Source organism: Stomoxys calcitrans, chromosome 4, assembly GCF_963082655.1.
Source record: "Stomoxys calcitrans chromosome 4, idStoCalc2.1, whole genome shotgun sequence".
NCBI classification, from domain to species: domain Eukaryota; kingdom Metazoa; phylum Arthropoda; class Insecta; order Diptera; family Muscidae; genus Stomoxys; species Stomoxys calcitrans.
In genome coordinates this window covers 1615208-1630829 of record NC_081555.1, presented here as the reverse complement: position 1 = coordinate 1630829, position 15622 = coordinate 1615208, and the positions used below count along the sequence as shown (strand labels likewise).

The following is a 15622-nucleotide window of genomic DNA, read 5'->3' as shown; positions in this document are numbered from 1 at the left end:
TTGAACATCGTCACAAAATCGTTTTTCGTGAATTTTGAACGCGTTTCCTCCCAAAAGTGACCACGTAACGACTATATTAAAAGCACGGTGTTGCGTCGGGCCGAGCAAAATGTTCTGGCGATAGTTGTCACGAATCCCTCGTCTTGTCTGACTAATTAAAAGGAACCACAATAAGAATAAAAACCGCCAAAGAAGTCAACTTGAGCGCGTTTGATAAAACACCGACTCGTACTCGGTGCACAGAGAAGGGCCAACTGCAAAACAATTGATCACCCTCTTGCCGACCACCTTCTCAAAAAGCATGAGATACTGGAGAAAACGCAGTAATTAAATGTTCTTCTAAACACCGGAAATAACGGAGAGCTTCTTTATACTGGGCCGCCTTCGTTGTCGTCTGTCGGTCGTCGTGTTAGATGTCACTGTTATATTGTAGCCATCGTTACGTTTTCGTATCGAGAAAGAATTACTATTGTATTGTCACAAGAGAGAAACGCCATCGCCGTAATCCATCCATATATCCAACGATCCAGCGATTCAATCCATGTATCGCCTAATCCCCAAAAAGAGCTATAATTTAAGGCATACGACTGTTCGCCTGCTCCTCGTCGTTTTGATCGTCATCATCGCTTTTGTTTTTGTCTAGTATGCCCCTGTTGTCGGTTGTACTGCACACCACACTTCACTTCTGGCACTCACTCACTCACACATGTAAAGATGATGCTGATGCTCTGCTGCCGCCTTCGTTATTGCCCTTGTCGTTGTGCACTGCCCCTGTAGTGGTTAAATAACGCCAGCTCTATTTTGAACGAAGAACAAGCGAAGGCAGCCTTTTAATTCGCATTAGCGTGTGAGTGTGTTGCATCGCCCCCAAATCGGCGTATGTGTGATGAGCATTTGTCGATGCTGAGCACAGTTTATGACGAGCGGTGTTCAAAATATCAACTAACGTAAATACGATCGCGCGCTAACGATCTTCCGTATATTTCAAAAAATACCAAAAATTCAAAAAAAGAAAAAAAAACTTGCAACAACAACATTGTAAATAAAAGAAGAATTAAAAACAACAACACAAAAAAACAAAACACAACAACAAAGCTTAAAAAAAACAAAAATCAATTGTAATTGAAACACAAAAACCTAACTTGCTCGAAAGTCGGGTTATATTTTGGGGGTTTTCTCCATTTGTTCGTTTACGTTTTGTTATACTTTGAAAAACAGAAAAAAACGTTTTTAAATGAAAATCGATTAAAAAGAAGTTTTAACCCCCCCAAAAACAAAACAAACCGAACCAAAATCGCTAGGCCATCAACCACATACGCACAGAAAAATGGAAGATTACTGGGGTCTGAGCAATATAAATGGTACACACACACACATAAGACTCATTTGCATAATTAATTCTTAAGAATACTCTTTTCTATTGCATACCGCAGGGGATGTGCAAAATACAACAAAAAAACCAAGTGCTTTAATAAGTGATAAGATGATGCATATGTAAATACATACAACAAAACACATAAACATGCAATGACAAATTTGTATTAATATATGTATGTATCCTTATCCTCACACACAAATCACAAAAAACGAGAGAAATGGTACGAGTAGCGTTTTAAAACGAATCTCAAAAGAAGTCAAAATAATTGATGTCCGTGATATTTTGAATCGAAACGTTTTTACAAATAAAAAATATTGTAAGAGGAACCTTACTAGACGCGTTATCTGAGGCGTATACGCATTTCATTACAATCGCCGTGATACCGTCTTCGTTGGGAATGGGAACCTATGCTAGTTGTGGGGGAGTGTGAGCGTATGAATAATATGTGTATAAGAATTTTACATCTAATGGTAATGTATCAATGCTCAGGATAAGTTGATGGGATTTTGAATAGATTTTGTCTACACAAATAATCTCCTTTTGTTTAAAAAAAATCATTTTATACAAAGGTATTGTTTTTTTTATATTTAAAGGTAAAATTTATATAATATTTGCCTCTCTATAAATTGAATAATAGATAAAAAGCAAATCCAACCAACAAACTATTGTAGTTTGAAAATTTTTGGCTAGAGGAAATTTTGGTATTAAAATTTTTTCCTACATCAAAACCTACCTTCTACTTCTGCAAGATTTTACATCGGAGGGCATGATAGCTAACCGTAATTTTATACGATTTTAATGAAAATGTATTCATGTATGAAGGCATATGAAAGAAGGTTCGAGGAATTCGGCTTGAAATTGTATTAGGGAATTTTTACACATAAATCAATATCGGAGCTTTATCCAACACAAACGTTTTCGTCCTTGGGCTAAAAAAAGTTACATATGCATGTTTTATGTGATACATTGCATGGACCGACGGACAATGCTTAATAGAAACTGAAATGAATTCAAAGAGGATTGGCATTAGTGTAGCTATACATTTTTCCTAGGGGTTGCTACAGCCCAATAGAAAAACAACAACAATAATAATAACCACTAAAAGGCATTAATTTCGGCCGAGCCGAACATCAGATACCTTCCACTTCGGGTATATATAAACAATATTTCGCTAAAATCCGGTACAAGATGACTATGAACATGAAAGGCCGGGTGGCACCGACTTAAAGGCTCAGTGCCTGTGATACTCAATATGACAAGGCGAGTTATCGGCAGCTTTAAATGACCAATGACCATAATGTTCCAGTGGCGATCGGTCCGATGGACTTGAAAGTGCTCTTGAGCTTGACGAGGATCGCTATCTCAACATTCAATTGTGGAAAATGCGCCATTATTATACAGCTATAAGGATATCTGGTCCGAACTGGAACCAAATCGCCACAATTCACTCATCAAAATTTTCAAAAAATCGGGTAAAAAAAAGTGGTCTTATATGGGTTCAAGACCGTAAATCGGGATCGATATATATGGAAGCTATATCCAAATGTGATCCAATCAACATTATATTCGGGGAGGATATTTAGATGTTTAACATAGCTCACTGTGATTAGTTTCATCAAAATCAGGTAAAACATTCGTTATTTATGGGTGAAAGACCTTCAATCGGAAGATCGATCTTTATGGGGGCTAAACCAAAAACCAAAATCTATATCATTTTCAGCATGAATCTAATACAGCTCATGGGCTTGAGATATGATATTAAGACAAAGACCGCCCGGCACGGATATCGGGAATTTTTACACAAATTATTGTCTAAATTTCAGCCTTATCTGGTAATAAATTCAGATTTAATGGGCCTTAGACCTTAAGTCGGAAGATCGGTCTATATGGGGGCTATATTAAGATATAGTCTGATTTGGACCATATACGGCATGGGTGTCGGACCACTACTGTGGCTGTGGTAGTAAAAATATAATAAAAAGCCATATCCGTCTGTCCGCGTATCCTTTTTATATTGTTCGTTCGTCTGCCGTTTTTTTGTAATTAAACGCAATTTTCATCCAATAAAATTCCAGATATCATTTTTAAAGCTCAAAGACAAATGATCTGAATTTTAGTAAAAATCGGTTTAGATTTAGATATAGCTCTCATGCATATATACCACTCGATTTTGACTTATTAATGCAATTGGTGCAATTTTCAAACGTTTCTGCCAAATCTGTACACATAATCCATATTTGGTTTATTGTGGTTTTAGTCTATAATCAGGATTCACTGGTAGAAGGTTAGGTCACTTGCGAAAATATAAAGTAGATAGACCCCATGAACATCATTAAGGCTGTCAAATCTGCCGATTGAAAATGTCATCAAACAGGAGAAAACGTAAAAAGAGAACAAGTTGACATCCTCAATGCCAACTCTTGGCAAAATATTATGTCGGCTGATCGCTTGGCTTAACATTATTCAGTGAATCCTCGTCGTGCATTGCGTTTTTATACCCACCACCGAAGAATGGGGGTATATTCATTTGGTCATTCCGTTTGCAACACATCGATATATCCAATTCCGAACTTATAAAGTATATATATTTTTGACCAGCGTAAAAATCTAAGACGATCTAGGCATGTCCGTCCGTCTGTCTGTTAAAATCACGGTACAGTCTTTAAAAATAGAGATATTGAGCTGAAACTTTGCACAGATTCTTTGTTTGTCCATAAGCAGGTTAAGTTCGAAGATGGGCTACATCGGACTATATCTTGATATAGCCCCCACATAGACCGATCCGCCGATTAAGGGTCTTAGGGCTATAAAATCCACATTTATTACCCGATTTTGAAATTTGGGACAGTGAGTTGTGTTAGGCCCTTCGTAAATATAATAAAATAATAAAAATATAATAAAAAGCCATATCCGTCTGTCCGCGTATCCTTTTTATATTGTTCGTTCGTCTGCCGTTTTTTTGTAATTAAACGCAATTTTCATCCAATAAAATTCCAGATATCATTTTTAAAGCTCAAAGACAAATGATCTGAATTTTAGTAAAAATCGGTTTAGATTTAGATATAGCTCTCATGCATATATACCACTCGATTTTGACTTATTAATGCAATTGGTGCAATTTTCAAACGTTTCTGCCAAATCTGTACACATAATCCATATTTGGTTTATTGTGGTTTTAGTCTATAATCAGGATTCACTGGTAGAAGGTTAGGTCACTTGCGAAAATATAAAGTAGATAGACCCCATGAACATCATTAAGGCTGTCAAATCTGCCGATTGAAAATGTCATCAAACAGGAGAAAACGTAAAAAGAGAACAAGTTGACATCCTCAATGCCAACTCTTGGCAAAATATTATGTCGGCTGATCGCTTGGCTTAACATTATTCAGTGAATCCTCGTCGTGCATTGCGTTTTTATACCCACCACCGAAGAATGGGGGTATATTCATTTGGTCATTCCGTTTGCAACACATCGATATATCCAATTCCGAACTTATAAAGTATATATATTTTTGACCAGCGTAAAAATCTAAGACGATCTAGGCATGTCCGTCCGTCTGTCTGTTAAAATCACGGTACAGTCTTTAAAAATAGAGATATTGAGCTGAAACTTTGCACAGATTCTTTGTTTGTCCATAAGCAGGTTAAGTTCGAAGATGGGCTACATCGGACTATATCTTGATATAGCCCCCACATAGACCGATCCGCCGATTAAGGGTCTTAGGGCTATAAAATCCACATTTATTACCCGATTTTGAAATTTGGGACAGTGAGTTGTGTTAGGCCCTTCGATATCCTTCTTCAATTTGGCCCAGATCGGTCCAGATTTGGATATAGCTGCCATATAGACCGAGCTCTCGATTTAAGGTTTTGGGCTCATAAAACGGCGCATTTTTTGTCCGATTTGGCCACAATTCGGGACGGTGAAATGTGTTAGGCCCTTCGATATCCTTCTTCAATTTGGCCCAGATCGGTCCAGATTTGGATATAGCTGCCATATAGACCGATCTCTCGATTTAAGGTTTTGGGCTCATAAAAGGCGCATTTATTGTCCGATGTCGCTGAAATTTGGGACAGTGACTTATGATTGGCCCCTCTACATCTTTCTGCAATATAGCACAGATCGGTCCAGATTTGGATATAACTGCCATATAGACCGATCTCTCGATTAAAGGTCTTGGGCCCATAAAAGGCGCATTTAATTGTCCGATTTCGTCGAAATTTGGGACAGTGAGTTGTGTTAGGCCCTTCAACATTCGTCTTTGATTTGGATATAACTGCCATATAGACCAATCTCTCGATTTATGGTTTTGGCCCCATAAAATGCACATTTATAATCCAGTTTCGGTGAAATTGGACACATCCGTGTCGTATATGGTTCAGATCGGTCTATATTTGAATATGGCTAATACCAATATTTTGTTCTACAAAATTGAACAATTTGACCACTCAAAGTCCTTGTCGAATTTGGTCCAAATCGGATAATTTTTCGTTATAGATGCTATGGGGGCATAAATTATAAATTTTTCACCGGAATATGACGAAAGGTGGTTTACATATATACACGAGGTGGTGGGTATCCAAATTACGAACCGGCCGAACTTAACGCATTTTTACTTGTTTTTTAATGTTGGCCTGCTCTCCACCTGGCCTGTAGGTTTTTTTTTTGAAATTTTTGGCAGGGAAATTTTATTTCTTATGGCAAAATTATGTGTAACTGTGCGAAAGTATATATTATAAGAATGTTAGGCATAGGCATAATGCCTATGGAATGCCAGTAAATAATACAGCATCTTAATTCGTCACACTGTCTATTGCTTTGCAAATAAAGTACGCAAACGACATTCGTAAGCAAATAAAGTTTTCCTCAAGAGTTTATTTTTTCAATTGGAAATACAGTGGAATACAATCAATAGTTAGCAGTAGTTAATACAAACGAAAATTCTGTGGGGTGCTACAGATTTTCTGGGGGTGTTTAGCATCCTTATCATAAACCCTTATAGATATTCAAGACATGTATGCATGTTTTTTGGCATGGGGCGGATTAATATCTGCACCCTCTTTTCAACCTAACCTTAGCTATTAGCTTAGAGACGAAGTCAAATGTCATCAGTTGTACAAAGAGTAAAAATGAAACGAAAACATTTTGGTAGTGGAGAGAAGGAATTCATAAGATAGGGTGTGCTCATTTAGCTAAAAGCTGTAAATCATTGGCATAAGAAACTGGGACAAAAACATACTACTGCATTTGCACGTCTGGCGATTTTTGCCATACAAAATATGAAACAAGAATTTTCAAAAGTTGAAATTTAAATTCTATATTCAACCAACATTTAATCCAGTTACAAATGCCGTCATTGTTGTTTACTTTTTTTTTGGAAATATTTGCAATTTTATAAATTGTAGGTTTCGATCACCACCGCCGCATGCCATCCAAATGGAAACGAAACATCGCACAAAACCACGCCAGACAAATGTGTATTTGCTTTTGTTTACAAATTTTTGTTTGTTTTTTTGCTATTCTGTAATTAAACCAGGGGAAATTGTATTATATGAAATGAGAAACGTGCACATTTGTTGCAATCTGATCATTTATTTCATTTCGTATAAAAATAGAAAAAATGTCATAGAAAAAGAGAAAGTGGGATGTGGTCAACAAAAGAATATGGAAGAGACTGCGTTCAAATTGTCCCATATTAATATTGAAAAATAACCCCACTGATAGATTATCTCCTTAAATTTTTTTAATATATACATTCCCATTGCAAAATTTATGGTTTGCTTTTGCTATAAAACATTAAGTTTTATTTCTTATCAAAAGCTACCGATTACAATTTGACGCAATGATAACGGGCATCTTTCTTTTAGCCGAGGCCGAAAGGGGAATTGACAAACTTCTACTAGTACAAAAAATGTTTTATAGTTGAAATACTTACCAATGGTATTTGTGGCGTGGTCATAAGAAATTGTATAGTCAAGAAGACAGACAGGTTTTAAAATATTTTTTTGAATTTGGCAACATTGCCTTGGGCAAAAGGCTCTAACATGCGTCACTTTTATCCTCGTTTCTGAAAGTCCAATGTTAAGAGAGCATTATGCAAGCCTATCGTAGTATAATCTCCGGGTGGTGATTATCGACGGCACATGAACTCACCATGGTAGCTTTGTAGATGTATTTGTTTGCAGTCTTTCAGCATGCTTGTATGTGTATATGTAAAACACTTATCGTAATAAACAGCATGTATGAATGCCTTAAAGATGCAGATATTTCAACTCATGCCTTAGGAGAAGAAAGAAAACGAACAGTATGTGTATGTGTATGTATGTGGATTTTGTCTGAAGATGTGATAAATATGTGCTTAATTTGAAAACGTTCGGATACGAGCATGTAATTTAGATACATAGAGCTCAAGCTACGACTAGCTAGAAGATAATAAATAATAATAGTAGCAACAACAACAACAACAAAAATAACAATCACGTCAAGAACCTTAAGGAGCGAAAAAGAGAGGTGATGGATGATTAAGATCATCACACCCAAAGCAATTTAGACTAAAATCTCGACAATCATCACAACAACAAAAAAGTACAAGTCATAGAATAAAGTGACCCAAGTAAGCAATAAAAATATAATAAATAAAAAAGCAAACCAAAAAAAAAAAAACTACATAAACGTTAAAAAAAAGAATAGGCGGTAGGAGATACTGTGAAATAAAGTACAATGACAAAATGTAATATTTTCCAACAAGAATTTAAAATTTTTAAAATCACCACATCCATGACGCCAATTGGTTACAACTCGCAGTCAAAAACAGAAAACATTTTAGAAATAATTAAACATTTATCTGACATATGACTATAGGTTAGGTAAAGTTAGGTTGGAGAGGATGATACCAAAACATTGTCCTGATATCCGCTGAGGCTGAGGCTATGTGGCCAATTGTGAATCGTCAATCTTCTCGCTCCTTCAGACGCAGAGTTTGCAACGATTGATATCTCCTCTACTTAAGACGATCCGTCAACTTACTGGTTGACTGGTGGCTGTAAGAAGAAAGATCCAAATATCCTATTTCTACTACGTCATAAAGCTGGACTCTAGCAGAGGAAATGAAAGCTATCTTCCGGAACGCCGGTACTGTGACACCATCGACAGATATAATCATTTCTGATGCCTTTGCAGGTTTAATGTGTACTTAACTTGTTGTGTCCTGTAATGATGCATCTTCTCCAAAGACAATAGTTCGCACACATTACTATGGATCGTTCATCCCAAACCTTTTCGTCTGTTGATAGCCTAGCGCGTCATTCCAACGATTTAACCATGTCTCTTTCTATCGCACCTCAAGCATAAAGAACAATCCCCAGAGAGATGGATACACGTATGTTACCGACACCATTTACAGATTCGCCCCTTGCCTAACTAGCATATCGCTGAATATACAGATATTCCTTCGATCGTCTCCATCGCCAAAGATGATCTCATCTGTCCCTGACATTGCATAAACCTGCAATTGGAAAATGCTTCACTCATTGCGATTCACGAATGGGGCAGATTAGTATCCGCAACCTTTTTTCAACCTTACCTAACCTATGGCCATAATTTGATTAATTATTAACTAGATTTTTGGTCATTTTTATTGTTGTTTTTCGGTTTGAATTCGCCAAAAAGGTGTTGTGTGTTTGATGCAAATAGTTGTTAGGTTTGTAGGCTATATACATATTTGCAAAATTTATAGAAAATCTATATAGGACCTAATGAAAATTATTTTCAAATATAGAATTATCATTGGTTCCTCACATAAAAAGTCAGAAATGCTTGACAAGTTTGTAGTTATGTTTCAGTGGAAAAGCGATGTCATAACGTTCCAAACAAGCATGATTCGCCAATTTGATTTCCAAGTACTTGTTTTGTAAACTATTTCGATATGGAACTTTAGGGATTAGCGTGGCGCATGATGTTTAGCGTATATGGATATAATAATCAAATAGTAGTCAGTCATACGCACCCTGGGCCATTTAATTAAATGAAAAAATCTTTTTAAGTGATTGGTGCTGAGCCAGAGTTACTCGTCGAATGCCGAATACCAAATGCTAGGCATCGCTTTTACCACCAGACTAAAGCTGTAGACGTGTTACGCATTTCTAACATGTAGTGCGAAGAACTCATGACTTGTCCCGATGACATAATATTTCTGGTATGAACTACATGTTTCAAATATGTGTTTCACAAAAATAAAGCAGAAACTATTTGGTGGATAAAAAAAAACTGTTGCCAGATTTGGAAACAACGCTCCAATTTAAAGGGGAATGTTATACATTTACAGCTTTGGAACACGATAGCTTCTACGAATCACTAGTAGAAAAATGACGTTGCAAAATCATGCAGCAATGGTTCCCTTTTCCCAAACAAGCCTTGTTGAAATTATTGCCAACGCGCGTTGTCAATTTCATGTACTGCCGTTATGATTATTATCATCAAGCCATGTATGCGCATTCGTCTTCTTCTTTAGTTGCACGGGTATGCAGTTGTTAGCGATCATCTTCAATCTTCAAATTTTCAGTTAACGACTTTCGTTAAAACAGCTTAGAGAATTTCAGTACTGGTCCATTGACCGACACCTCTTCACCGAAAAGTTTTCAACGCTGAGGCCCTCACAAATATTGCCAGCATTTTTTTGTTAATGATTGATGTTGTATTTATCAATATATCACTCTTATTGGCAACATTTAGTCACACCACATTTATTTCACTCCAATATTAAAAACATTTTCATTTTGTCACCAAATTACAAAAGCAAGCGTGCTATTGTGTCAACTAAAACAGAGCTATTATTTAACTATTATTGTGTTTGATCGTTTGTACCATCGTTTAGTGTTATCATCATTTCTGATCTTGTGATGCACGCTATGATATTTCCGCTTTGCCATTTTCCAACAATAAAATCGGTTTTAATTATTTAATAATTGTTCAAAGATTGAAGCGCACGATTACCACTTGCTCGTCATTTGCTGATTTGGTGAGAGTAGGCGTCAAATAATTGTTCGATGGAAACTTCGATGTCATATAAACCAACATTGATTTAAGTCATTAATTAATAGCTCGTTTTGTGCCAATAAAGAATTTATGGCACGCTTTTTCAAATTTATAGCTTAGAATCTAGTCCTCATGGATTAGCGTGTAGTTATCTTTTTGCAAAGCCTGTTAATGATATTTGGAAAAATCTCTTACTTGAACAAATCAAAAATAGAAAATCTAAGACTACTGCTTTCTTTGATTTCACGTCCTAATCATCCGGATAAAATTAAATATTTGTATGCATATTAATGAAATCTTGTTTGTAGGTAAGATTAAAAATAATGTAAAATCTGGGTCTGGGTTCAAATCCGATAGAACAATTTAACAAGTCCTAACAGTGGTCATTCGAGGTCTGCATAAGCCATCTAGTATTAAAGTTTATTTTTTTTTATTAAAATCGTTATTGTAATTTCAAATTATATTAAGGTCAACTATGTGCTTTTGACGATTACTTTTGGTAGAAAAAACGTTGGTGTCATATCGTTTATGTATTAGCCTGTTTATATTTAGCCCATCTATCGTTTACACTTCTTTTCGTGGGACCCCATATACAAATAAGTGATCTGCCTAAAATGACTTGCACATTCACCTATGCTGGCAACCATGTCATAAAACCTCCGTAGGGCAGGGATTGGCGTATTCGTACGCGCATGCGACGCTGAAGGTTTCAAATACCGACAAGAACAACAGGCATTTTTTCACTCTTTATTCCAAATTTTTGTTGCAAAATATTTCCTACTAAAGTAGACCGGTTGAGAACATAAATGAACCGTATAAAACGGTTTTTTATCCTCAATCAAAGGATGGAGACATTCTAATATAATCTTTCCATTTTTAAATTTGCCCATGAACACTCCATTAAGGAACAGCGGATATAATTCTCTCACATCAATGAGTGCTGTCCGTTACAAGTTTTAAGCTCAATGAGCTCCTTTTTATGGCGGAGTCTGAACAGCTTGCCGTAGAGCAATACCACTTAGTAGAGAAATGGTTGATTACCTAAGGTAATTACCCCACAAGTGTTGCCCGCATTAAGAGGGGGAAACCACCGCTGAAACTGTTTGTTTATGTTCTCGCAGGAGGACGCATTTCTACTCCGATGTGGTTGAAATTTTCCACAATGAACTTGATATAGCTCTCATATAAACCGATCTCCCGATTGTACTTCTTAATACTTATCTTTCATTCAATGCACCATTTATCAGATGTAAAAGGCACAATTTTAATCCAAACTTTCAACAATACTTCATGAAAATTTGTATTGTATGCTTCAGCAGGCACGCAGAATTGCATATATTTATTCGATGTTTGTTTAGATTTGCGTTTCTTCATGACACGTCAAATGGATTAAAGTACAATACTTCAAATATTCACAACTAATAAATATAGCCTGAATTTCAACTTTGAGTTTGAAATGTGACTCTTTAAGCTTGATTTTCATCAAGATAAACGCAAAACTCAATTCCATCATTCCAACTCAATATACTTTACTTTTTAAAACAACTAAACAGCAACAATGCTCCATAAATAGTACTTTCTTATGTTAATACTATACAATCACAGCGGAAAAGTTGAGAAGGACCCACATTTAGAAGCCTTCCATAAAGCCTATAATGCAACAATTCAAACAACCTCTAAAGTCATGAATTCATCATGTCCTTGAACAACTTTAGTTGTCAGCGTCAAACCTAATGACCATAAGAATTATGTTAAGCGGAATGATTTGATTTTTGAAAAGTAACTGAACATAAATTGCCTGATCAACAGATCCTTGGACATAGCAGCCATTGACAACGTTCTGTTTCAAAAGGTGGCTAGACTTTCTTGTTCACTACCATCTCATGGTCATTAAGCTGGACTCCCCTTTGGAGAAAAAAGAACTAAAACAAAAAAAAAGTAAAAGCGTGGTAAGTTCGTCCGGGACGAATATTATATACCCTCCACCATAGATAGCATTTTTCGAATTCTTTGCCCGGTATCTCTTTTTGGGCAAACAAAGGATAATGGATAAGAATTGCTATGCTATTTGAGCTGTATCAAGTTATGGTCCGATTCGCATCATAATTGAATTGAACTTTGGAGACCATAGTACAAGTCATTGTGTAATAATTTAGCCAATTCGGATAAGAATTGCGCCCTTAATGGGCTCACGAAATATAATCGGGAGATCGGCTTATATGGGAGCTGTATCAGGATATAGTTCGATTCAGATTTGACATGTATCTTGAAGGTCATAGAAGAAGTCGTTGTACAAAATTTCAGCCAAATCGGATACGAATTGCGCCTTAAGAAGTATAATCGGAAGATTGGTTTATATGGGAGCTATATCAGGTTGGCAAAGTTGCTGCGAGACAAAACCAAACACTTTAGTCCAAATTTCAGCCAAATCGAATAATAATTGCGCCCTCTAGAGGCTCAAGTCATAATCCCAGATCGGTTTATATGGCAGCTATATCAGATTATGAACCAATTAAACCCGTACTTTCCACAGTTATTGCAAGTCAAAACAAAACACCTCATGGAAAATTTCAGCCAAATCGGATAGACTTGCGCCCTCTTGTGGCTCAAAAAGTCAAGATCGGTTTGTATGGCAACTATATCAAACCATTTACAATCCTAACCGACCTACACTAATAAAAAGTATTTGCCCAAAATTTTAAGCGCCCAACTTTAATCCTTCGAACGTTAGCGTGCTTTCGACAGACAGATGGACGGACATGTCTAGCTCGACTTAAAACGTCATGACGATCAAAAATATATATAAATGGTGATTTTTATATCCACCGCCATAGGATGGGGGTATACTAATCTAGTCATTCCGTTTGTAACACCTCGAAATATTCGTCTGAGACGAATATTGGCCGCCTCAACGTTCTGAGTCGAGCTAGCCATATGCGTCGAAATCACGATAGCGGTCGAACGCATAAAGCTGGCCACTTGAAATTTTGCACAGATACTTAATATTGATGTAGGTCATTGGGAATTACAAATGGGCCAAAACGGGTCAGATTTAGATACACCTTCCATATAAACCGATATGCTGATTTCACTTCTTAAGCCCCTGGAAGCAGCAATTATTGTCCGATTTGGCTGAAATTATGTAGTGTTCTGTTATGACTTTCAACAACTGTGCCAAATACGGTCCAAATCGGTCTATAACTTGATATAGCTCCAAAATAAAACGAACACCCGATTTGACTTCTTGAGCCCTTACAAGCCGCAATTTTTGTCTGATTTGGTTGAAATTTTGCTTGTTGCTTGCTTGAAATGTTTCTTGTTGAAACCACATGTCATGCAAGTCAAGTTCTTGTATTTTGGACAAATGAAGTTGGATATCATTTCACGATAGCCATTCACACTATTCACAGTTACGTTACGATTCCCATCATCTTTGAAGAAATACGGTCCAATGATGCCACCAGCCCGTAAACGGCACCAAACTGTGCCTTTTTCTGGATGCATTGATAGCTCTTGCAATGCTTCTGGCTGATCTTCACTACAAAATCGACAATTCTTCTTATTTACGTACCCATTGAGCGAGAACTTTCTTAACATAGCACGCATTTTGATAATAAAATTCAATAATTTGCAAACGTTGTTCGTTTGTAAGACGATTCATGGTTAAATTATAGACCAAACTGAAGATGTTTGACAGTGAAACAAAACACGAAACGTGTTTAAAGCAATGTTGCCAAAAAGATAATAGCGAAAAAAATCAACCTTTACCTTATGGGGTCTAAGACGAATATTTCGAGGTCTTACAAACGGAATGACCAAATTAGCATACCCCTATCCTATGGTGGAGGGAGTTTCGGAGTTTCCAGTCTAGAAGAGAAACATATTAAATTATGTTGTTTCTCTAAATAAAATTGAGAGGGCATTATTCTTTTTTTTTGTCTTACACGTTCAAAACCTTATTCAGCATATGACATTCTGTAAGCCCTACTTTAGTAAAAAGGCAGGCTAAGTCTTCGAAACTTAAATTTGCTTAAATTTGACAACTAGAATTTAAATTTAAAAAGTCAACATTGGATGAGACGTATATAAGTATGGGAGCTATATCCATATCATAAAAGAGAGCTTAGTCAAAAATTTTGTGAGGATGGATAACCAAATTATTGCAATATTAGTCAAAATTGGAGAAAAATATATGTAGGAGCTATAGTTAAAACAATAGAAAAAGACATTGTGCAAAATTTAGAAAAAATCTGTTGAGAAAGAAGCTTACAAAGGCTCTAAAGTGAAAAACAGTTGATACATATATAGGTATATGGGAACTATATCTGAATATGAACCCATTTCTATAAAATTCAACGGCAATGTCGGGAGTCATAAGTAATCCTTTGTGCCAATTCCATGTGAATCGGTTTACAAATGACTACATTATGGCAATATTAGTCCAAATAAAAATACTCGCTAGATCGCCGAAATGTTTAACAAAATAATGTAATAGCCCAATCGCACTGCGGCACACCGTTTTGACTTGGCTATAAAAAGGAGGCCCCTTATCATTGAGATTAAACTTGAATCGGACTGCACACATTGATATGTGAGAAGTTTGCCCATGTTCTATAGTGGAATGTTCATGGGCAAAATTTGCAATTTGACGTTACAAGGTTTGAAAAAAATAAAGCAAATATATTTTTTCGTTTTGCGTTTAGAAAATCGGAAAAGGCCGGTATGCGAGGGTTGGGGGCGATAGATATATGTAAATGGGAGCTACATCTGATTCTGAACCGATTTCTATCAAATTCACCAGCAATATCCAGACTCATAAGAGACTCCTTTGCGCTAAATTTCAAAACTCCGTTCGTAAATAACAGTACTAATCCAAATGGGACGAATGGAATGGAACCTATATCCAAATCTTACCAATTTTTTCTAACTTCAATGGGCGCCCCGGTAGCCGAGTTGGTAGCGTGCTTGGATTACCAGTGCAGGGGTCGTGGATTCGATTCCCACCAGATGCCTTGGTCTGTCGCTGCTGTGGTATCACAATGGACTTAAAATTGTCTAAGTGAGTCCGTAAAGTACTGCCACTCTTACCTAACCTAACCTTCCAATTTCAATAGGCTTTATCTCTAGCCCAAAAAAGATGCCCGTGCCATATTTGAATACCATTCGATGAAAATTGCGACATGTACTTTGTACAAATTAACATGGATAGA

At 36.5% G+C, this 15622-nt stretch overlaps 1 protein-coding gene across 3 annotated transcripts in view; it reads left to right on the top strand.

Annotated features, from left to right (window-relative positions):
• Positions 1-391: 391 nt before the first annotated feature.
• The window catches only part of LOC106091475 (sodium/potassium/calcium exchanger 3), a 33031-nt gene continuing 17800 nt past the window's right edge, over positions 392-15622 (top strand). For all 3 annotated transcript variants that reach the window (XM_013258009.2, XM_013258008.2, XM_013258007.2), the window contains exon 1: positions 392-1361. In XM_013258009.2, the coding sequence (XP_013113463.1) occupies positions 1328-1361 (34 nt within the window). In that variant the 5' untranslated portion in view covers positions 392-1327. The remainder of the gene's footprint in view (positions 1362-15622) is intronic.